Source organism: Colossoma macropomum, unplaced genomic scaffold (assembly GCF_904425465.1).
Source record: "Colossoma macropomum unplaced genomic scaffold, Colossoma_macropomum, whole genome shotgun sequence".
Classification (NCBI taxonomy): Eukaryota; Metazoa; Chordata; class Actinopteri; order Characiformes; family Serrasalmidae; genus Colossoma; species Colossoma macropomum.
In genome coordinates this window covers 45,965,636-45,989,336 of record NW_023494787.1, presented here as the reverse complement: position 1 = coordinate 45,989,336, position 23,701 = coordinate 45,965,636, and the positions used below count along the sequence as shown (strand labels likewise).

Genomic DNA, 23,701 nt, shown 5'->3' with positions numbered 1-23,701 from the left:
CCACATATATACATACCTGGATGCCGCGTTGTCTGTTGTTCTCTGTCTAAGGCGATACGTCTGCGTGTCAGCCATGTTGGAGCGGTCAAGATCCGCTTGTGAACAAGTTAACTTGTATTGAGAGATGAAGAGTCTCAGGATTTACTCAACCGATTTTCACCAGAAAGTTTTCCCGTTCCACCTTAAATGGTGCAGCAGTCACTTTCTGGTGCCTAAAGCTGTACCATTTAAAGTGGAACAGGAAAATCAGAGCAAGATGCTGGTTGATACACCAGGAAAAACAGTCACATCAGCAGGTTCTCTGTGCATCACCAACCACACGGCCATATCTACACATAAACATCACACAAACAATACGCATCACACAAACATGCGTGTGGATCGCTGCGTTCCCTCCGTTATATAATCCTATCCCACTTTCTGAGATCAATATTCTTGAAATAGTGTAATTTTGGACAGTATCTTTCTTAAACTGCCGCTCTGTAATGGTACTGGCTGCTGTCCAGCAGCGATGTTGACCGCCCCAAAATGGCTGTGCCATTGACGTGCCTGGCTGGACCCAAAGCGACATCTAGGTGTGTATATTTATGCAGTAAACTCTGTATGTGCTGATATGAAACTGATGGATAAATATCTGTGTGCCAAAGATGAGAGACCCCTCACCTAAACTCTGTGAGCTTTAATATTCATTCATAGCTCATTATGGATCATTTCTACTGACAGGTTTCTCAGTTTTCCAACCGCATCAGCCATTCCTCATCATGATAAGCCTAGCTAGCTATAGCTTATTTAAAGGCGGGAGTAGTCACAGGCCTTTTAAATAATGTTTACTGTGATTGGCTGATTTTTCTAAATAAAGTACTGAAAGGATTGCTAGGTTTTCCTTTTACAGATTTTTATGGATTTATTTGGATTTTAGAGAGTAACTCAGAAGTAAAGTACTAAGTAGTGAGGTTAGTTTTTCCAGTAAGTAAAAGGAAAGTAATTCCAGTTTGAGAAATGTAATTAGTAATTTGTAATGGATTTCCTTTTTTTGATTATCTACCCCAACACTGGTGTTCAGCCTGTTTAACTCATATGCTTTACTTGCAACTTCCCCTCTCAGACAGTGGGCAAGCAGGCCACTCCCTACACACTGCAGAGATTTCTGCATAGACAAACTGTCACAAACAAAAAAAGCAATTGAGATTTTAGTTTCTTTTTCTCACACACAAATTTCGCATGCACTTTTTGGTTCTCTTTTTTCCTCTCATCCCCTCATTTCCAACCGACTTCAATGGCCTCTTTGTCTTTCTTTGGCACAAAAGCAATCTCTGATCCCGGCCTTAACCCTCATTTTGGCACAGGTGTGTGTTTTGAGTGTGTTTTGTGGTTGAGGGGCCTGTTGTTTTTATTCAGTGAAAAAGGTGATGCACGATGCTGCACAATAAAGGGGACCCAGGTTCAAAAAAACAAAGCTGTAAATCCTGACTGTACAAAAGTTAGAGACCACCCTTCGTTTGTTTAATTTCCAGTCAAAACAGCCGTTAAGTACAGTTTATTGATTTTATTTAGGGATACTTTTGAGGAGATGAGATATTACACAGTCCATGTGCATAAGGAAGGGGAAAGTTAAAGGAAAATTATTTAAGAAACAAGGTTTTCCAAAACCAAAGTTCAGAAAAGTATAAGAAGAATATACAGAAAATGGGACTTCTAACAACTGTGCAAGCCCTGGTAGACACCAAAACCATCCCCATCAGATAAACAGCACTGAAAGCTTTCATCTTTGAGAGAGAGGAGAAAATCAAGCTGCTTCAGATCTGGTGCAATGTACAATGTACTGACCACCCCAGAGTCCAGACCTCAACATCATTGAAAGTGTTTGGGATTACTTGGATTGCGAAAATGCAACCAACTTCTGAGACTGAACTTTGGAGGTGTGGAAAAATATCCCCGCACATTTCTTTGAATCACTGAAAGCAATGGAAGAAAGTGGACACATTAAGTACTGAAAATGTTGATGTATTATATAGTTATTGATGCTTCTGTAATTCTCTGTTAAATATGTTTTCTGCTTTTTTTCTTAATGGCTGTTTTGACTGTAAAACTGATGGTCTCTGACTTTTGCCCAGCACTACGTGTGTATCAGGCAGACCTTTGAGATCGCGTGCACCTCATCCACTGAAAGCTGAACCACCCAGAGAGCCAAAGCTGTGGATGAAACCATTCCATCTCCTCCATTTTATCCCCACAGTCTGAAACCATTTTAGAGCAGTTTGCTCAAGCAGTAAATGGCTTAGACACACTGCTTCTGCTTTGTGGAAAATAGTACGCTTGCTTTTGGTGGATATTCAGAGCTGCTCACATCTTTAAAAACCTGGCTTTGTCTCGAATCCACTTCTCACATACAACTGTCTTGAGCAATTGGAGTTGGAGTTGACAAAGGCAGGACATGTGATTTGCCTTTTTGTTGTCTAAAAGTCTTACCTCCATGATGGAAAATGCGGAATGCCTGGCTGAGCATTCATTAATGAAGGCTGCCAGGGTTCTGGGAAGCTACGGAAATCCCTGTGGTTTATGCATTCTGAGAATTGTGAGAATCTCATGACAGATTTGGCATCCGTTGGTTCTGACGCTCTTTGCTGTTTTTTACTGGGATGAGACCCACCAGAAAGACTGCAGTCGCACTTCTTTGAGTCGTCGTTCGTTCTTACCGCATAAGGGTGTCCCTGGACACAGCATTTTGCATTTTGGCCACTATAAATGCAGAGCCTGAGGCCCAAGTGGCCACTTGATTTGGATACACCTTTACCCGTCAAACAAACCTGTTTGTTCCGATATGCAACTATTCAGGCAAAACAGATTTTGTTGCAGTTCATAAACTGTAATTATGGCATTAACGAAAGTGGTTTTATGGTGACTGTGATGATCACCCCCTGCCAAGCTGGAATTCCAGGCATAACAGATGCTGTTCCATTGGCTAAAGATTGCTTTATCACTCTATGAAATAAAGTCTTAAATTGAGTAAGGTTTTGAGTAAACTGGCTTTACTCTGAGAGGCTGTCACTGCGGTAGATAAACAATATTTAAAGAGCCCATATCCTATGTTTTATTTTAGCCCTGGAGGTTATGTCAGGTTCACTTATAACCTTTATATGTTTCTGTGGGTTTGTGTACCAAAATCGGTCAGAATTCATTTTAACATGACCATTTTACAACCTCTCTTTATCCCTTAGACTTAAACAGGCTGTTGAGCTCTGTTCTGATTGGCTGGTCCTTGTATAGTGTCTGGTTAAAAAGCAGTTCCAGCTGAAACACTCCTTCAGTGTGAATGGGCGGGGCTAAACAGCTACACATTGAATAGGTGGATATATAAATATGTTGGTTTGTGATGTCACAGAAACAGTTTAGGTAAAAATTTCAGTTTTTTTTTCATTTTTGCAGCTTAATTCCCATAAAAGTGAGGAAAAATATATATTTTTTTACAATATGGGCCCTTAAATTAAAAATAACATAGATTGGATGATGTCAGGGTGGACCAGCTTGGTAGGTGTGACCACCACAGTCACCACTATGATGGTGTTCTTATTATGTAGAGATTTTAGTAAATATTTTAGTAAATATTTCCTTATTTTTGGTGGATTGTTAATTGTAAATATGAGGTATAGGATGAACGTGTTTCTGTAATGCTGGCCACAAATTCCTAATTTGGCAGCTTGAATGAGTAGCCAGTGCAAATGTTTCATATTTGTGTGCACCTGAAGATGGATGCTAGTATGTCTAGCTAGGCAAACCTTGATCCATTTTTAGACAACAGTACGTCATACAGTGTCAGAAAGCACATAAGCAGGACTATTACAGAGTCTTAAGAATTGAGGCATGATGATTTGGATATGCAGTTTGCACAAGAGCTAATTGCTGAGTATAAGCTTTAATCACTTAGCTAAATTAGCCGCACACCTCCAGCACAAAACTAAAAGAGCAAACCTCTACCTAACATGTTATGGCTGATTGACTACATTTGGGTAAGAGCTGATCTATCACTTTAAATGCAGACCAGCGGGGCAGGGAGGGGTGGTGGGATGCGTTAAAGAGAGCTGAAGTGAGTGGAAGGAGAGTTGAGGGAAAGTGCAGAGAGAGAGAGAGAGAGAGAGAGATAGAGTGAGAGAGTGAGGTGGTGGGGGGAGTGCGCTGGCCGTGTTTTCTCCGCACGCTACATCCAGGCGCATTTAAGCGGCGCTCCAGCAGAAAGCCACAGCTCACTCCTTCTGTGATGGAATCTCGCTCCCCTCACTCTCTCCTCGCTGTGGCCAGGACGCACTCGGCTCCGAGGATGCACATTTTTAAATCCTGCTTTGGAAAACCGGTACTGTCTCGGTTTGGGCAAATTCTTGAATCTGGTGTGGATTTTTGGATATAAGACTGGATTTACTGCTTGTTATAGGAAGTTTTCTTTTAGATGTTTGGTGTGGTTTGTTGATAGTAGTTGGAAGAGTCGATATGATTTAAAAATGCGTCAGTGCTTTGTGATATGTATTAGTTTTGGGATGTCATAATAGTCTAGAATTGATTGTAATAGTGCTCAAGAAGAGTGGCCTCTCTCTCTGGGTCTATTTTGGCCAAAATAGAATGCTTGACTCGTTTTCAAATGTAAAAAACAACAAGAAAAAACATATTCATTTGTGCATTCAGTGTATTTTTAAAAACTATTTTAAAATAATTGTACCAAAAAATGATTTGAATTATGGTGAAGTCTACGATTTCATAATGAATGAAGGAGTCATAATCAAACTGTTGTGCAGTCAGAGATTTATAATCCTGCTGTGTATTGTTGTGTAATATTGGTATTGTTGGGCTGTTTTTGGGGTGAGATCAGTAGAGATGAAATAGGTAGAGGTCAGTGTAACTTGTTAAAAAAATCAGAATTTTTGTGCTTATTTATATGTATTGTCCCTGTGACCCAGAAGGATAAGCGGCTTAGAAACTGTGTGTGTGTGTGTGTGTGTGTGTGTGTGTGTGTAGGTGTGTGTGTAGGTGTGTGTGTAGGTGTATGTATTGTTTCTTGTTATGTTTTGAGTACTGTGCAAAAGTCAGAGACCACCCTTCATTTATTTAATTTCCATTTAAAACAGCCAGTAGGTACAAGTTCAGTCTTAGAAGTTGGTTGCATTTTCTGCCATTTCTCATGGTCCACATTTAGACTCATCGGTCTATAAAACATCCACATCTCAGATGTTCAGTTTTGATGTTTCTTTTTTTTTCCTCAGTGAGGTTCTTCTTGAACAGCTACACATCCTTTCAGACCCATAGCGCTGAGTCGTCTTCTCACAGTGAAAGGAAGGATGTGGATGTTTTCAGATCTGAAGCAGCTTGATTTTCTCCTCTCTCTCAAAGATGAAAGCTTTAAGTGCTGCTAATCTGATAGGGGCAGTTTTGGTGTCTACCAGGTCTTGCATGGTTGTTAGGAGTCCCAATTTCTCTGTAGCTTTCAATCTTTTTTTGAACTCCACTTTTGGAAACTCCTGTTTTTTTCACTTATTTTCTTTTTGACTGTCCTTTCTTATGCAGTTGGATTATCTCCTGTCTAATAACCTCAGAAACATCAAGCGGATGATCGTTTTTGCACTGGACATTAAATAAATGAAGAGAAATGGTTTCTGACTTTTGCACTGTCTCTACATGCCACTTCATTGTGTGCACTAAAGGGTGAAAGCTGAATTGGAACGTTTCAGTGGATGCATATATATGGAATTGGAGATGTGATTGTGTGTGTTTTGTTTTTGGTCGTGTGTGTCCAGAAGCTGGAGTCCAGGAACTCAAGGGGCAGCATTGACCGAGAGGACGGAGCTCTCCAGGGGCCGGTGAGTTCTCATAGGTCTCTGCTTATTTCTCTTTTATCCCAGAGGGAGTTACTATGTCGTGCTGAGGACACTCACTCACTGTCTTTCAGTATTGCTCTCCATTCTGCGTTGTAAATATTCCTCTGTTGAAGCCTTTTGCCGGAAGCCATGAGCTCTGAAGCTCTTAAGAATTTTAAGAATGGACTTATAATCCAGGGGCCTGACAGAAAGGAGCTGTTTCCCTTCTACTGACATTTAGCTGCTGGCTGGTGAAAATGATGTGCATGTTTGATTTTTAACCCCTAGAAGTGAAGGTCCTGTTTCTTTGCCAGACTGTTTTTACGTAGTTACTTAAAGGACCTCATATCATATATATTTTTTTTTTAATAAAACATTTTGATGTAGCATGAAAGGACTGTTACCTGTTGTTTAAAAACATACTGTTCACTCCAAAGTCCATGAAAATTAAACTGCAGAAATAGAGTTCACTGTGTTTGTGATGTCACGAAAACACATTTACCTATACTTGCGAATTCTGCCTACAGCAGTTAAGCCTTGTCCATTCATGCTGAAGCTATGAGAAGAGTTTCAGCCCAGATTCCTTTGTGAGGTAAAGCACAATCAAGGGCAGCCAACCAGAACAGAGCTCATTTACATATGTTTCTCTTAAAGGCACAGTTACAAAAAAACAAAAACAGCCTGTTTAATTATGAGGGATGAAGAGAGGTTGAGAAACGGTCATGCAAAAAATGAGTTATGACTATTTTTGATGTGGGCCTGTGTAAGATGTAGGCTGTAGGATATGAGCCCTTTAATTACCCAAATAATTTCAGTGTTATGCGCTGTGAATTACATTTACATCTGATTTACATTCGGTCTCGATAGGTTTAAGTCTGTACTTATGACTTTTTCTGTTTGTTTTGATGTCAAAATATAAGTGATAAATGATAAAGGTTTGTGTTTCCACAGTAGAAGCCTGTAAACACAACAGTAACTTTCTATAATTAAATATCTCCTCTTTTACTTACAAACACAATTGTGGTATGTATTGAAAGCATAGAATCTGACCTGTCAGTGCCACATGTTAGAAATAATTTATATGAAATGACATTTTATTTGCTTTTGCTGGCAACAGCTGCAACTTCTAAGGGTTAAGAGGGGGGTTAAATTTTGAGCTTCAGCCCATCCCTAGAGAGGAGCTTGGGGAGGGGAGCGCGAGTGGGAAGAGCAGCCACAAGCAGCCGTTTTACATGCCATCATCTCCACCGGGTAATCTGCGAAAAACAGGCGTCAGCTCGACAGCACCCACAAAACCAGGCCCATTTTCTCCCAGTAATTACAGAACTGTCTGAACACATGGGAGAAGACAGGAAGCATCGGTATGCCAGCAAGTGGGGGAGAAAAAGAGATGGACTATAAAAAAGAGATGGAGAGAATGTTTGATAGAAAGTGTTTTGGAGATGCATTTGCACAAGCGCCTCAGGGGCTGGATTACGTACGCGGTCCCACATACTTCCCACAATCCCACAGGCCGTGGTGGGCAGCAGTAAAAGCAGTGAGCCCAGGCCAGCCAGCGAGTCTCTAAAGGCTTGTTTTTGTATTTTTTTTTTCTTCCAGACGGGAAACCAGCACATATACCAGCCCGTGGGCAAAGCAGGTAAGGGCCCCAGCACACGTCTCACTTCTCTAAGCATGCACTTCTCTAACTGTGAGATTTTTACATACAGTATTTTAAATGAATGTTCCTTCTTTAGGACTTCATAAAATATTTAGTTACACTTCATTTTGATGGTTGCTTATGTGCAAGCGCTGATGTTGTTTACCTCATGAAACGTAGGTGATCATCAGCAGCGTTAGAATTAGTGTTAGCAGCGCAGTCTTGAAAACAAAGTTTCTAAATGGTGCTCGGTTTGGGTGGAGGGAAACTTTTTAAATGGTATAGAATCAGTGGTCACCAGCCCTGCTCCTGGAGATCTACCTTCATGCAGAGTGTCGTTTCAGACAAAATGTGCCACACCTGCTTCAGGTAATGAACTACTTCACAAGTAACTGGCTGAATCTAACGCTTTAGCATTACGTAAAGGAATAGAGAAAGTGAAGAATGAGAGCAGTTTAAACTTAGCCTGAACCCAAAATGAACCTTTTATACATTGCTTGTTCTTGTTTCTGGTCATATTAAGCACGACTCATCAAACATTATTATTCAAAAGACCAAATTCTTGATACTCGTCCACTGTCTTCCATCTAAATATAGTGACTTTTGCTACCTCCAAAATGTCTTCTGAATTTTGATTACATCACTGTGCACCAGCAGGCAAGGAAAAAAGCATATTAACTGATATTATGTTTCACCTCCCCCTGCCACCAGTCCCACCTATCACTGAGAGAAAATGCCTTAAAGTCCTGAAATAGGTCCCAATATGTATAAACCTAGCACTTTTCTTTTTCTACAAAACAGTGGAATATGACAGCTGCCTATGAACGAAACAGAGTTAAATGTGTTTGACGTTGTGTAATACTCCTTGAAGCGATATTTCAACAAAAAAAAATCTAATTTACAGCATCTAAAATTATGTTGGCTTCTTTATTTTTGCACTGGAGCTACAATTCCAATGCAACTAAGGAATGGAAGATTATACACCACCAGTTAGCACTTTGCTAACTGCATGCCTAAATCATCACACAGCTGCCTCAAACCGTGTTAAGCAGTTAAATCATGTCTAATAGACTTGCGTAAGTGGTGTTTGACACTGTGTAACATACTGTTATCTACATTTGTAGGCAAAAATTTAAAACACTCCTGGTCAGATTAAGTTTTGATGGTTTTCTAAGTGAATATTTTAATACATAATTACTGTTTATTTGCTGAATTTAACACATTGGAAAAAATACATAGTGAAATCTGATGTTACTTTTGCCCTGTTTTCTGTTGTTTTGTTTTTCCCCCAGTATGTTAACATTCAGCAAATAACCAGTAATGGTGAATTAAAATGTGCAGAAGCTTGTTCTCTGTAGAGGATGTGTTCACTTATTTTCACTTAGAAAATCAACAAAACGTCATTTAACCAGGGATGTTCAAATTTTTTCCTTATTTGCTGAATTTTAAAAAGTACATTGCATAGCTAAAAAATACAAGTAGTAGGAGTGATTTGAAGCCTGAATTTTGTCAGTACTTTTTCCATTTTTATAAATAACAGTATGTCAATATGTCACTTGATGCATTTTGAGGCTGAAGCTGTTGGTGGGGTGAAAGTTTCCATTACGTTAGCCTTGTAGCTCCATTGCAAAACTAAAACAAAAAAAAAGCAAACTTCACACAACAAACATGTCTTGGCTGAACGACTGCAAAAAAAAAAAAAACTTGAATGAAATTACATGCTAACAGTGCTTGTCTTCTTCCCCCAAACAGAACTTGTAGCTCCACCCAAGAAGCCCCCTCGTCCAGGAGCCCCCAGCCACCTGGGCAGCCTGGCCAGCATTAATCCGGTGGACAGCTACAATGAGGGCGTTAAGGTACGGTTGCTTTCATCTTCTGGTGAGGAAGCATGGGGCTTTCAGTCCTCAGCCAAAGCTACTGCACGGAAAACACTCTGCCTGCCTGTGTTTGAAGTGAACCTTTATAACTTCTCCCTGCCGTGAAGCATGCGCTTTGGTTTCCCTTCCAAATTTTCCATCACACATCCCTTTATTCCCCTTTTTCGCCTTGTTATTCTGAAGTGCTACCGCTTGACCGTTTGAACTGAAGAACTTGGCTGTGCAGAGCAGATGGAAAAACGACGCTGTCAACGTGTCTTTTTGCTCTCTTGCCTTAGCCGAGCGGCCAGAGTTGCTGTTCATCAGCAGAACAGCTAAAGCCTCATCAGCAAAGGGCCCAGCGGCCTCTTCTGTCCGAGACCACATTACCACACACACTTTCTCTGCATAAGACAAACGCTACCATTCCAAAGACTGAAATCACGTATTGGTGATGTTGTTTCATTCGATAATAACCCAATAACTGTAGATTGAAATATTCTGAACTAGATGCCAGAAGGTGTTTCAGATGTTCTATGAAATATTCAAGTTTTTCAGAAACAGGGAAGCTGTTAAATAATGAACAATAAATTGTAACTATTTATAGTCATTTCTTATTATTATCTGCTTCAAGATTTAATCACCTCTTCACAGAAGAGGCATGGTGATGTTATTATAACTTCATTCTCAACACTTTTTAGATTCAACTATAACTCTGTTCATTGTTCTGGATAAGGATGTAATAATACAGTGTATCTTACTAGCAAATTCTGTTGCAGCTCACTGTATTATATCGTTATATATCATATCATTATCATTGTATCGTGTCTTTGTTATTATATCGTACCACTGTTTCGTATAGTATTGCACCACATAATTGTATCGTATTGTATCGCATCATCATATCGCATCGTGTTGTATCATTGAATCATATATCATTGTATCATATTGTATTATCGTATCGCGTTGTACCGAATCACTGTATCCAATTCGTATGATTGGATCATTTGTATTTTTTCTCAGCGTATCGTATCGCTTTAGATTGGGACACTAAAAGGCACAGCCTTAGTTTCAAATATTGTGCTCTTTTGTGAAGTTGCAGAGTAGTTAGCACATCATTTCATGTATGAATCTGCAACAAAATTGGTTTTATGCTATTGAAAACACTGATGCTGCTATCAAGCGGTCTCTGTTTTATCGGAAATATAGAGATTCCCACAAGGAGGCACCACATGAACGCCCTTCAAAGTTGGATTATAAATCGAGTATATCAAAATTTTCAGCATGAATTCACAGAGTTATGATGTTAACACTATTTTCATCACCAAAACTCCAATAATAGTAGTAATAATAATGTGCAAATATCGCTGCTGTCGGAAGAAAACCTCGTATCTCCAAAATGAGAACTTTACAGGAGAAGGAAAAAACCTACTTTACTTTCAATGTAAGTCAGTGGAACCAGAATTTTTTCCAAGCCATTTTAGGTAATTTCTGTTAGTCCATTCATCATGAAATTTACACACAATGTAAAGAGCAAGAGGTATTTTTACATTATCTCAAAAACAGAAAAACGTCAAAAATGGAGATACGAGGAGATACAATGTTTTGTTTACCTCCCTCGTAAACCAGTTGGTCTTCTGAGAAAGCAGCATTATTTCAGTCTTTAGAACAGCAGCGCAAGTTCAAGTGGAGCTGGGTAAACCGAATAAGGGGATGTGGTTCTGCTCTCTGGGAAAATCTACTCTGGGACAGTCGGAGGATAAGAAGGGGGGGTAGAAGTGTGTTTTCGGTCCCAGCTCCCTTCAACCACGGGGTTGTGACCTCTTCCACCTCTTTCTCAAAGCCGCAGCACAGAACGGACTGTAAAACCGCACGTTTTTGTTGTAGCCAGCTCTTACGCAATACTTCAGCTTTTTTAGAGCAGAGGTGAAATTAAGACGTCTATTTTTCTGCCTTTTTCGAATGTGTTTAAACTTTCCAGGCAGTTTTAGTGACGGCTCCTCCAAGAGGCCCCTTGTTTTGAAGATAAAGCTGTTTCAAGGCTCTCCCGCTTCCGGCCTCAACGGCCCAAGCAAAACAGCTTGTTCTGCGTAGAGAAGCTGAACTAACAGGCCTCGCTAAGCCCAAAGATGTCTTGTGTTTCCTTTAATTAAACAAGCAGAATCGAATGTGTCTGGATTTAATTTTACATTTTAAACATCTGACGTGAGCCCTCCTACACAGCCACCGTACGCTACGCCTTGTTATCACAGTCAGAAGAAATATGCTCCTGTCACATCTCAACACCAAATTACACAACACTGCAGGCTGCTGTTTGTTTATTGCGATTCTGAATGTTTGCATGTACTTATTATTTTTTTTTTTGCATCATTAATTCTTTGTTCCTGTTCTGTTTCCCTGCATCCCTCCCTCCCTCCCTCCCCCTCACGCTCGCCTGCTTTTTGCCGCACTGTTGTTGCACGTAGCCCTGGAGGGTAAGGACCGTGTCACTTATGTGTGTTTGTATGTTAGTCCTAGTCTGGCCGCTAGTGACCACTGATATCATGCAGGTGATTAGGAGAGCAGTGGCCACCAGTGACCAGCACTCTCCCAGTCATCTGTATGGTGTAAGAAAATAGTGTTGCAGTAAATGCGCTTCCAGTAACGGTGCCTACACACTAGATAGCGCAAGGGCGGAGTCTAGTGTGGAGCAGGGGCGGAGTTTATACAGTTGAAAATCAACCAGACAAATCAGACGTCTGACTTTGCCTGTTCATCCCTTTTTTCACTGGTTCAGTACTGTACAAAGGTCAGAGATCATCCTTTATTGATTTAATTTCCAGTCAAGATGGCCATTAAGTACAAGTTAGTTTCTGAGGAGAGTAGTTAATCCACTTGCATAAGGAAGGAGAAGGTCAAAGGGAAATAAGTGGAGAAAAAAGTTTCCAAAACTGGAGTTCAAAAAATGATTAAAAGCTACAGAGAAAATGGGACTCCTAACAACCTTGCAAGACCCGGTGGACCATCAAAACTGACCCCATTACATAAACAGCACTTAAAGCTTTCATCTTTGAGAGAGAGGAGAAAATCAAGCTGCTTCAGATCTGAAACATCCACATCCATCCTTCCACTGTGAGAAGATGACTCAGCGCTATGGGTCTGAAAGGATGTGTAGCTGTTCAAGAAGAACCTCACTGAGAAAAGGAGATAGACAAATTAAACAGGTGCTGGTGTTCGCAGAACAATGGACTGACCACCCCAAAGTCCAGACCTCAACATCACTGAATGTATTTGGGTTTCTTGGATTGTGAGAAGCAGTAAAAGCAACCAAGTTCTAAGACTGAACTTTGGAGGTGTGGAAAAATTTGCAAAAGATTTCTCTGAAAAACTTCTAAAAAAGAATAGAAGCTGTAATAAAGCTAAAGGTTGGATTGATTATGGATTATGTTTACTTCTGTGTAATCTTCTGTTAAATATGCTTTTTTCCTGACACTGAGAAATGAAGAACTTGTACTGAATGGCCATTTTAACTGGAAATTAAATAAATAATTTGTCTCTCAGAATCCATTGCAGCAGACGTTTACTTTTTCAGAGCCCATCGCAGCATATTTTGTCTGCATATGGGCCTGTTTTCTTGTCTGGCAGAGCCAACACAGCGTCCTCTTTTGAAGCGTCAGTCTGTAGTGTGTAGGCACCCCAGTAACAGTACTCCATATATATGCCACCTTATTTGGCCTGAACTAAAGAGTGGGACCTTAGTCATCTTAGTTATAGTTCTCAGCTTAGAAGGACATTAAAGGTACAATAAGTAAAAAAAAAACCTGACATTCATTCATTCCTTCATCATCTAAGCTGCTTATCCTCCTGGCTCGCGGGGGGCGCTGGAGCCTATCCCAGCGCTCATTGGGCAGGAAACACTCTGGACAGGCTGCCGGTTCATCAAAGGGCAAACACACAGACATACGCAGTCACACACACTCATAGCTCTGGGCAACTTAGTATCTCCAATTGGCCTGACTGCATGTTTTTGTACTGTGGGAGGGAACCGGAGCACCCGGAGGAAACCCACGCAGACACTGGGGGAACATGCAGACTCCACGCTGCCCGGCCAGGAAATTAAACCTATTTCATTAACATTTTAATGAAAATTAATCTGTTAAATGTTAGCAAATGCATACAGTATACTTTTTTCTACAGTACTTTTTTCTCCATTGACATTTTAAAACAAGCAAAGAAAATGTGAAATGTTACTTATTGTACCTTTAAACTTAGAAATGTGTTTGTCCATTTGTCTATCAGTGTTTCTGTTGTTTTTTGGCTTATCACTACACTCTATTTGTATTGTTTACTTTTCAGAAGAAATGACTGATAAATTATGTTTAACTCATATTATTTGGATGGTTTGCTTGCAGTCTCAAGTAACAACAGGGACTTGCCCATCTAGATTGTTTTTCATTTCCTGCTTTAACTCATAAATTGTGGTCTGCAGATGAAGTGATAAATGCTACAGTGTTTATAATATTAAAGGTTACAGTGCTGCCATCTAGTGTTGTGATCTAAGTGCAGCACTCATTGTGGTCACCATGTCCTGAATTGGATGTTGCCCTCTAGTGGAGAAACTGAAAAGAGCAGTAGAACATTCTTGAATGCCCTGTTTTCTCATTTCTCCTTTATTCACTCTCCAGATCCAACCTCAAGAGATCAGTCCGCCACCCACGGCCAACCTCGACCGCTCCAATGATAAAGTGTATGAAAACGTGACTGGATTGGTGAAGGCAGTCATTGAGATGTCCAGTAAGATCCAGCCTGCTCCCCCAGAGGAGTATGTGCCCATGGTGAAGGTGAGGATTCTCAGACGTTAGTCTGAGTGTGTTTTCAGTGGACGGTGAGTGTGGTTTAAGGGCTAATCACTGCTGATTGTGTTGCAGGAGGTGGGATTGGCTTTGAGAACACTGCTAGCCACAGTGGACGAGACCATACCTGTCTTACCAGCTAGCACACACAGAGAGGTGAGTCGTGAACTGTTTTTTTTTTTTACCAGTACCTTATGAGTAAACATGCTCCTTTTAGGAACAAGTTTATTATTCTGGTATTCAGTTCTGATTCTGAATTCTGAATATATATATATATTTATACAACAGTTAGTTCCGGTCACGCAAGCTGAAAACTGAGCTGAACTTGATATTGCGGCAGTTTTATGGCTCAGTCTGATTTGGTCACACACTGAAGATCAGACTACACATTTGGCGAATGGTATTCAGTTAATTTCTGGCTAATACCAGGTTGTTCAGCTGTTCTTCTGTCACAGCTGCCGACTGAACAGCTGCTCAGTGGTGATGACAGTTTGGGAATTCAGTGTAAGGTGCTGGAGAACGAACTGCCGGCTGTGCAGTGAGTGAGCAGAGTTCGTTACTCTGACGTAGCAACAAGCTGCTCGTTAAGGAACTATAATTTGGCTGAAGGAGCTGCGAACATTAAAACATATTAAATGCCGCGTTCACGGCCCAGTTTATTAATTTCTTACTTTATTTATTTAACTGTTGAGTCTTCGGCTCGTGTCTGCGACCAAATCACAGCCGTGATGTTATTTCGCCGTAACACACTCCCTCTCGTATTCTATTGCTCAAATATATTTTTAGTGGTGTCACAGACCCTCAAGTTCATGTTAAAGTTATATGGAGTGTCAGCCTGGACTGCTTTTGAATGAGGTACAATGCAGGGTAGCCAATCAGAACAAAGCTCATTTACAGATATCCTTCTTAAAGGCACAGGAAGAAAAAAAGCTTTATTCTGTTCTAAGATAAAGAGAGGCTGGAAAAGGGTTGAGTGAAATGAATCATGACAGTTTTAGGCACATAATCCAACACAAATGTCATACATGGACTTCAGGTCAATAATAAATAATTAATAACGGTGTCAAATGAACACAATAAATTATTAATGGCAATTTTGAGAGGCTACAATTAGGAGTTAAACCATTGACTGTATTTGTGATAGATATGATATATACACTCACAGCATGCAGCCACTGTTGCTCTCACTGGGTGTCTGATGCAGATGTGGGTTATTGTCCCTTTAATCTAAAACTGGGATTACATTACTTGAGTTGTGCAGCTGTTATGACTGCCATCAGTCTGAGCTTGTGCTAGTCCAACAATAATGATGGTTCTTCAAGGGTTCTTTAGTAAAGAAAATGGTGGTATATATTATGAACTATGAACGCTCAAAGACCCCTTTGAATGATTAAAGGGTTTTTTGCATCATGAAAGGGTTTTTCAGATTGATGGTGAAAATGCTGTAGATGGTTCTATATGGAACCTTTTGAAAATGGTTCTATATAGTACCCAAAACAGTTATTCTATTGTCATGGTGTCAAGTTTGTAACAATAGAAGAACCCTTTTGGGAAAATGGTTCTAAGTAGAACCATGAAAACTCAAAGAACCCTTTACATGATTAAGGGTTCTTTGCATCATGAAAGTGTTCTTCAGATTGATGGTCAAAGTGCTGTAGATGGTTATAGCACCAAAAAGGGTTCTTCTGTTGTTAGAAACTTGACACAGTAACAGTAACAGAAGCCTTTTTGGTGCTATATAGAAACTCATAAAACACATTCTCCATCTATCTGAAGAACCATTTCAGCATGCAAAGAACCATTTCAGCATGCAGATGGTTGTTTGAGTGTACATAGTTCTACATAGAACCATTGTCTTCACTAAAGAACCCTTGAAGAACCATGTTTAAGAGTGTAACCATAAGCTTGTTTACATTACATTTTCTATATAAAACCTTTTTGAACAGGGTTCTATATAGCAGACTGTCCACCACTCTGTCACAGAAACCTACTTTACAAAAAGCACAGAGAACTGAAAATGCAGAAAACCCTCAACATAAAATCCTCCACAGTCCCTTTATGACGTGTGTGGTTTTATGTACCAAAAACAGTCATAATTCATTTTACATGCCTGATTTCCACCCTCTCTCTTAGCCGCTTGGCATTAGACAGGCTGTTTTTGTTATTTTAAGAAAGATTCATGTAAATGAATTTACTCCAGCCTGAATGGGCGGGGCTAAACAGCTGTGAGCTAATTAGGTAGATATATGTAAACGTGTTGGTTTTCATGAAATCACAAAAACGTTAATTCAAAATGGGCTGTTTTTGCAGCTTAGTTATGGACTGGGAAACTTCAGACTTTAACAGTGGCCGTGTTAACATGCCAAGATTTCTGCCAATAAAGATACTCTACTCAACAATCTGATGGCAAATCTCAGTTTACATGCTCACTACAAATCAGATCCAAAATGACACGCATGTGTAGAGAACCGCTTAGTGTAGACGTTACCATAACAACGAGCATCACGCGAGTCCAGTCAGAGTGAGATGAGCAGCAGTGAGCAGTGCTTGTATTTTTAATTACTTTAAAATGATGTCAGACTCAGGAAAACGTCCTTCACACGTCCTTATTAAAGAAGGCCGAGAGGAAGACGTCGTGTTCTGAGACACATAAGCTGGACGTCCGTCCCACCGCCGTCTTTTAAAGATCAGAGCATAAACTTCGTCTCCTCTGCAGACCAGTTTCTGCTCCGCCATGTTGATCGGTATAAACTTTCACTATGACGCGACGAACATGAGCAGAACGTACTTAAACTTTCCGATAGGGAATGTAATCAGATACAGGCGTTTACACGGATATTATTCTTCTATTTAACGGATTATTTACAGGATTACACACCTCGCTCAATCGGATAGAAACTGTATTCCGAATAGCCTCAATCGGACTAGACGATTCCGATGGAGGTGCATACATGGACGTATTCTATTCGATTGACCTATTAGTCAGATTATTAACGGATTATCAGCCTGTGTGTAAACATGACTAGATTTTAATACTATATAACTGTTTTATAAAAATTCAGTTTTCCATGATCAGTACTCTATAAGTGTTGAACTCTCCCTGACGTCTGTCCTGCCAGATCGAGATGGCCCAGAAGCTGTTGAACTCGGACCTGGCTGAACTCATCAACAAGATGAAGCTGGCGCAGCAGTACGTGCTGACCAGCCTGCAGCAGGACTACAAGAAGCAGATGCTGACCGCCGCGCACGCGCTCGCCGTGGACGCCAAGAACCTGCTGGACGTCATCGACCAGGCACGGCTGAAGATGAGCGTGCAGTCCCGGCCGCACTAGTTCCTCCGGAGAGCGCCGGACGCTACAGCGCAGGAGAGGAGAGGAGGGACATCCACTGCTGGACAATAGGCTGCCCTCATATAGGCCTACAGGATCACACAGCCCCAGTGGCCCCGCCTCGCTTAGAACTCTCACCACTATGAAGAATCACACCTCTAAAGCCTGACTCACTACAAGAATATGAATTAAACCCCTTTTTTATAGAGACGTCACTCCATACAGTGGACTTTTGGAGTCGAGTTTGTTTTATGGTCTTGTTTGTGCTGGTTGTCTTGTTTTTATTATTATTAATTTTTTTTTTTAATCCAGAGATGAAGTTCAGCTCCAGGCCCGAGGCTCCAATTTAGGCTGGAAAATCCTGCAACTGGAACCCACACTGAGCTATTGCAATGCCTGGAACCATCTTCGCTAACCCAAAGGTTTATTATGATTATTATTACTGTTATTGAGACAAACATACTTCCTCTTGCGAACTGTACTATAGCAGATATGCTCCTACCAATATCCTGGATTCTATACATATTGAGGGCTCACACTGTTCTTCTCCATCGTCCTCTGGCATTCACTCAGGGGGCACCTCGAGACACAATGCATTTCTCCTGAGCGTAACACGACATGCTGTTTTAAGTATAATACTCCACATACAAAGGCATATATTTTTAAAGAATCACAACTACTATGAAATTATTAGGCTAAAAAGGGTGTATCTACGTTAAGGGGACATCAGTGGGTAGCAATGTGCCGTCAGGGACTGTTAGCAATTCAGTAAGTGTCTCCTAAAGCTACTCATATCAGTCAGTAAAAGCACAGTTCTAGTAGCTCCAGGCCTTCTTACCCATTGCGTTCTCGAAGAGAAGTATGTCGGTGTATGTAGACGCTGGTCCACATTACCACGAATCGTTTTATTTTTATTTCTTTTCCTTGACACTGATGTCTTTTTGAGTTTGTCCCTGCTCACCCCTGTGTACAGTACAATCTATAAATAAATCCACGTTGTCACTGATAAATTATTCTCAGGAAGAACTGACTGTACAGAACCTTTAACTAATAAAACGTGTTACTCTTGTATTTGGTGAACTCCTCCTCCTTCTTTCTGTGATGTTAGGTTTAAATAGTAAATTTAAAGCCATTCAGAGTGGTTTGATGTGAAAAGGTCCACCATAAAGAAGTCTGACACTGATTTCTGTATCACTGTACCACCACAGGAACCAGGTAAGCGGTAAATCCAAAAAATACTGACCCTGCACCTCTCTGAATGTACATAAACTTTTAGAACAAGACAAAAAACAATGTCCCACATGTCAGGCAGCGTATTTGTAAACCTGACAGCCATCGCCACTGTAATGAATTCTGAACAAAGTAATAATTATGATTCTTTAAAACAGAACATTCACATCAAACCACTCTGAATTGCCCTTTTTATATAAATACATCTTAATTAATGCAGAAATGTTGGGGAAAATATTCCCCAAAATAATTCATATATGTGTATATATATATATATATGATACGAGGTTTTGCTCTTATGTGTATACGTGTGTGTGTGTGTGTCTATATATATATATATATATATATATATATATATATACTAATAATAACCTTGTATATCCATTTTTTTAATTTTTCAGTTTTTGACAATTTGAAAATTGGAATTGTAAATTCCATGATGAATGGACTAAAAGAAATGGTCCAAAATAACTTGGGAAAACAGTCTGGTTCCATTGACTTACATTAAAAGTAAAATAGGTTTTTCCTTCTCCTGTAAAGTTATGCAGTAATAAATGATTATATTTTATATATATATATATATATATATATATATATAAAATAAATGATATTTGCTGTGTACACATGCCTATATATATATATATATATATATACACACACGTGTGTATACAGCAAATATATTTATTATTTATTAAATGGTTCTGTGATTGAAGATTTGTCTACAACAGGTTTTCCAAGAACTTTCCTCAGGATTCAGTTGTAAGTAATATACAGTATGTTTGAATATATAAAAATGAAACATGCAGTTTGTCAACGTTACAGTCCAGGGGCTATTTTACCAAAAGCATCATTATAGGAACTAATCACTGCAAAATGGTAGACATTATGCTAACGTTACACAACACTTTTAAGAAAATATTAAGTATATAAGTATTGTCATTACTTTTACAACAACCACATGTATCATAAAAATACAAATACAGAAATGGAGCCACTACGCAGTTCATCCTGCATAATCTACACAGGAACAAGTAACTGATGGATTGATATTCAGTTATTCCATTATCTTATTTTACTCATTATAACCAGTTGGATGTTTTCATCCTGCTGATCCTTCGTTATTTCTGAAATTACTTGAGTGGTACTACTTTTTCATTGGCGCACTCATACAAATCACTTTTTTTTGCCACATTACCGATCCTTAATGGGAATTTTACCTAATTTCCAGGGGTAAAAGCCTTTGGATAATATTGCAGATAATTTGGACCCAATTTACTTTAGGTTGACCAAATAGTGGGAAGAGTACTTCACAAGTAGCTGCATATCATTTATGCCAGTCATTGTCACTGAGATTTGAGCAACAGCATTACTTTTAAATCAGAAAAATGCTGCATCTTAAATCAGGAGGCTTAAACTTACATGAACACTGGACACAGCTTAGAAGAAAAAACACAACTTGGTCAGTTCTATTTTTTATTTTTGATAGAAAAATTGCTTTAGTCGAAGAGACCGAAGCCCATGTCGTCATCAGACTCCTCAGACTCCTCCTTCTTCTCCTCTTTCTTCTCCTCCTCCTTGGCTGTAAATGCAACACGTAAACAAAGATCAGGCAAGGTAAACAGACAAAAAAGTTCATTTTATTGGAGTGGAAAGCCAGTGTTAATCTCAAACTCTTCACTTGGATGTTCCAGCTCATTTTAAGATAGTAATGCTATCAATTAGACAAACAGTACTTTACTCCAAGCCACATTCACTTCTTGCACACATGCTCTCCATCAGTACATTTACCAAGGCCCTATGTGGTTTTACAGACAAGTAGATGAATGTGCAGCACTATGAAACATGGAATGTACTGTTATAGATACTGTCAGATTCCACTTATCAGAATTCAGCACATGCATTTGTAAACGTGGTACCTGGTGCTTCTCCAGCAGCAGGAGCGGCTCCGCCAGCAGCAACGGGAGCGGGGGCACCACCACCAGCACCCACGTTGCAGATCAGGCTGCCGATGTCCACACTGGCCAGAGCCTGCAAACAGAAACACCTCGTCATGACACTGACCTGAAACATCCTTCCAACAAACATTATATACACTAAGTGGCTTAGTGGTTTCCTAGCTTATTTAGTAACCACATTCAATCAGGACTAGTACTGAACTACATCTACAGAACTAGGATCAAGCCCTCAAGCCACTCCAAAGCCATGTGTTCAAAACATTAGGCTGTTCGATAGGAGTAATGTCCACAGGTGACTGAGTCAAAGACTGAGCATGTGCAGTTCCAGTTTCTAAGTCACCTGACTTAGATGTTTCATTCATAAACTTCTGAGAGGAAGAAAATCATGTCCATTCTACATCTCCAAACCTAATCATCTACACTTTAGTACCTTGGGAATTTATGAGCTAGTAGGAGCCCAGATCAGGTGACCCGACAGTAAAAAGGACTCAAATCAATAGCTCTCCATGCCTGGACACCTGACGGCTGTAAAAGGGGAAATTACACTAATGACCAATTACATAAGCCCATCGGATGTAAACAAGTGGTTTGACAGCGGTGGTGAACAATTCTGATCCCTTTAAAAGCTCCCTCTATTAAACTATTACATTAAATATGCTGCCTGGTGCCTGAGACAGTTTTACTGTTGATATGAGAACTTTGGCCATAAACTAGTTTGACATCCATGGTGGACACACAGAGCACTGACCCCAGCTTTTATCATTACATTAAAAAAAACAGAAGACTATGATTACTCCTTTGGATGGTAAATATGGCTGCAGACATGGTGACCTCTGGTTCCCATCACCACTACTGAAAAATCTGATTTGGCAAGTTTCTCCCCAGTTAAACCAAATAACATCAAACCACTCTGAATTCCTTCAATTACATTTCAAAAGCTGAAGTTGGCAGAAATTTAGGAAACAGATGGAATTGTTCCCTTTAAAATTCAGCAAAAAGGGCAAAGGGCAATGTGAGCAGTGCAGGGAACATCCAGTTTCTCTCCACACCTTGAACACTATGATAAAGCCACCTAAATGTGGCTTGTCCACATTACAGACAAACACATGTCAAAATGTCAACACTTGTCCACCAACAGGGAACATTACAGCTATCGGAGCAGGACAAGCATGGACAACCAAATTTAATAAGCAAAGGACGTGTTACCTTGGCGAACAGACCAGGCCAGAAAGGCTCAATGGTCACTCCGGCAGCCTTGATCAGGGCGTTCAGCTTGTCCTCCTGAAAAACACCACATAGCTCAGTCAGGTTAGCTTACCATGAACCACTAGCTGCACTGCCAAGTCCATCCATCCACATACAGGTGAGATCCAGTACACAACATTACAGGACAGTGTAAGTACTGTATGCAGCTGGTAAGCTAGTTTTACATTGTGTGTACAACTTACAGCTTTCTACACTCTTAAAGACGGTTCTTCATAGGTTCTTTAATAAAGTCAAAGGTTTTATATAGAACTATGAACACTCAGAGCCACTTCATGCTTAAGTGGCTGTTTGCATGGCAAATGGCTCTTCAGATTGATGGAGAACGTGTTGTATATGGTTCTTCTGTTACAAGCCTCTTAATACGTTTTGGTGCTATACAGACCCATTTTCATTAAGGTTATACATAGATATACACCACACACACGTTCTCCATTAATCTGAAAACCATTTTCACCATAGACAGAAGGTTTGAGTGCTCATGGTTCTATACAGAACCAGTGCCTTTACTAAAGACCCCATAAAGAACCATATATTTAGGTGTAAAGGGCAACAGCATCGCTAGCAAGCTAACACAGAAGGATGGCTTCCTATTCGCCAGATTCTTGTTTAAATCTTCCCGCTCCACCTTAAACTGCAGCACTTGCGTTGTCGATATGGAACGTAGAGAACGTATCTGCGGCACCATTTAAGGTGGAACGGGGAGATTCGACCAAGAAGCTACATAATTGAGCCATAAGCAGCCGCAATGGCTTAAGTATGAATACAAAACACCAAAGCAAGTTTCATTTATCTTTACAGCGTCTGAACCCGGTGGCTGCTTGACTAGTTGTACTAACAGTAACTGTAATGCGAGGTAAATGGACACAGTCCAGCTACACCATGTGGTGGCGAGCGTTAGCCAAGTTACAGAAATGGCGCCGGCGGAGAGAGAGAGGAGGGGGGTACGTACTGTGACTGTCACTTCATCGTCGTGGAGGATGAGTGCGGAGTAAATACAAGCGAGCTCGGAGACAGAGGCCATTTTTCTTTCAGTATGTTACAGTTTAGGACTTGGATGCCTAATTTTAACGGTGCTAGTCGCCGGATTAACAGGCCTTAGCTTCGATAGAAGAACCGAACACCTTAGGCACGGTCGAGTCCTCCTCACACACGGAGCGGAAAGGGAGAGAGAAAGGGCGGGACATCTGCTTATATACCCGCCTGCGTCACCTCACAGGGCGGGGCGTCTTCTGATTGGTCATCGTTTCCTCTCATCAAAACAGGCTTTTTTAACCAGTTTCTGACGGTTAAAATAAAAAATAAATAATAAAATAAAATGTAAAAATGTGAACCAGTTTAATAAATAAACAATGGATAAATGAAGAATACATTTTAAAAGAGCTAATAAATGTAAACATATTACATTTAAACATGAAATCTATTTCAGGTCAATTTTTTTGGTCAGTTTTTGACGGTTAAAAAGAATAAAATAACAAAATCAAATAGTTAAAAATGTGAACGTATTGAGTAAATTAATAATGAATAAATTACAACATTTAAAACGGGCAAAAAATTAAACGTATTACAATACATTTAAACATAAAAGGTATTTCAGTTATTTTTTTTGTCTTTTCCAATTCTAAAACCGACATCAAAATCAAAACCTTGAGTATCAGCAGATACTAATCTGATATTTCTCCTTTAAAACTTATAAGCTTTTAAGTGAAGCACCTCACTTAAGATGAGCACCTAAAGTGGGCTATCATGTTCAAACT

At 40.0% G+C, this 23,701-nt stretch overlaps 2 protein-coding genes across 17 annotated transcripts in view; one reads left to right on the top strand and one right to left on the bottom strand.

The window, feature by feature from the left end:
• The window catches only part of ptk2aa (protein tyrosine kinase 2aa), a 204,457-nt gene extending 185,890 nt beyond the window's left edge, over nt 1-18,567 (top strand). For 15 of the 16 annotated variants that reach the window (XM_036567576.1, XM_036567582.1, XM_036567581.1 and 12 more), the window contains 6 exons: nt 5,781-5,843; nt 7,440-7,479; nt 9,232-9,335; nt 14,000-14,155; nt 14,243-14,323; nt 17,287-18,567. In XM_036567576.1, the coding sequence (XP_036423469.1) occupies nt 5,781-5,843; nt 7,440-7,479; nt 9,232-9,335; nt 14,000-14,155; nt 14,243-14,323; nt 17,287-17,499 (657 nt within the window). In that variant the 3' untranslated portion in view covers nt 17,500-18,567. The remainder of the gene's footprint in view (nt 1-5,780; nt 5,844-7,439; nt 7,480-9,231; nt 9,336-13,999; nt 14,156-14,242; nt 14,324-17,286) is intronic. The other variant, XM_036567573.1, reaches the window with a different exon arrangement.
• Nucleotides 18,568-20,186: 1,619 nt separating this feature from the next.
• On the bottom strand, nt 20,187-23,117 carry rplp1 (ribosomal protein, large, P1). The gene is made up of 4 exons (XM_036567571.1): nt 22,897-23,117; nt 21,888-21,962; nt 20,643-20,754; nt 20,187-20,305 (listed from the first exon to the last, which is right to left on the bottom strand). Exons 1-4 carry the CDS (start codon nt 22,966-22,968, stop codon nt 20,223-20,225), a joined length of 342 nt encoding a protein of 113 aa, XP_036423464.1. The 5' UTR covers nt 22,969-23,117; the 3' UTR covers nt 20,187-20,222.
• Nucleotides 23,118-23,701: the final 584 nt, after the last annotated feature.

What these genes read in the sequence shown, in the direction of transcription:
- rplp1 (XM_036567571.1), bottom strand. Translation starts at nt 22,968, where the DNA reads ATGGCCTCTGTCTCCGAGCTCGCTTGTATTTACTCCGCACTCATCCTC. An exon ending in ACGATGAAGTGACAGTCACA is followed by an intron (nt 21,963 to 22,896) that starts GTACGTACCCCC and finishes GGTGTTTTTCAG; the next exon opens with GAGGACAAGCTGAACGCCCT. An exon ending in GGCCTGGTCTGTTCGCCAAG is followed by an intron (nt 20,755 to 21,887) that starts GTAACACGTCCT and finishes TTCTGTTTGCAG; the next exon opens with GCTCTGGCCAGTGTGGACAT.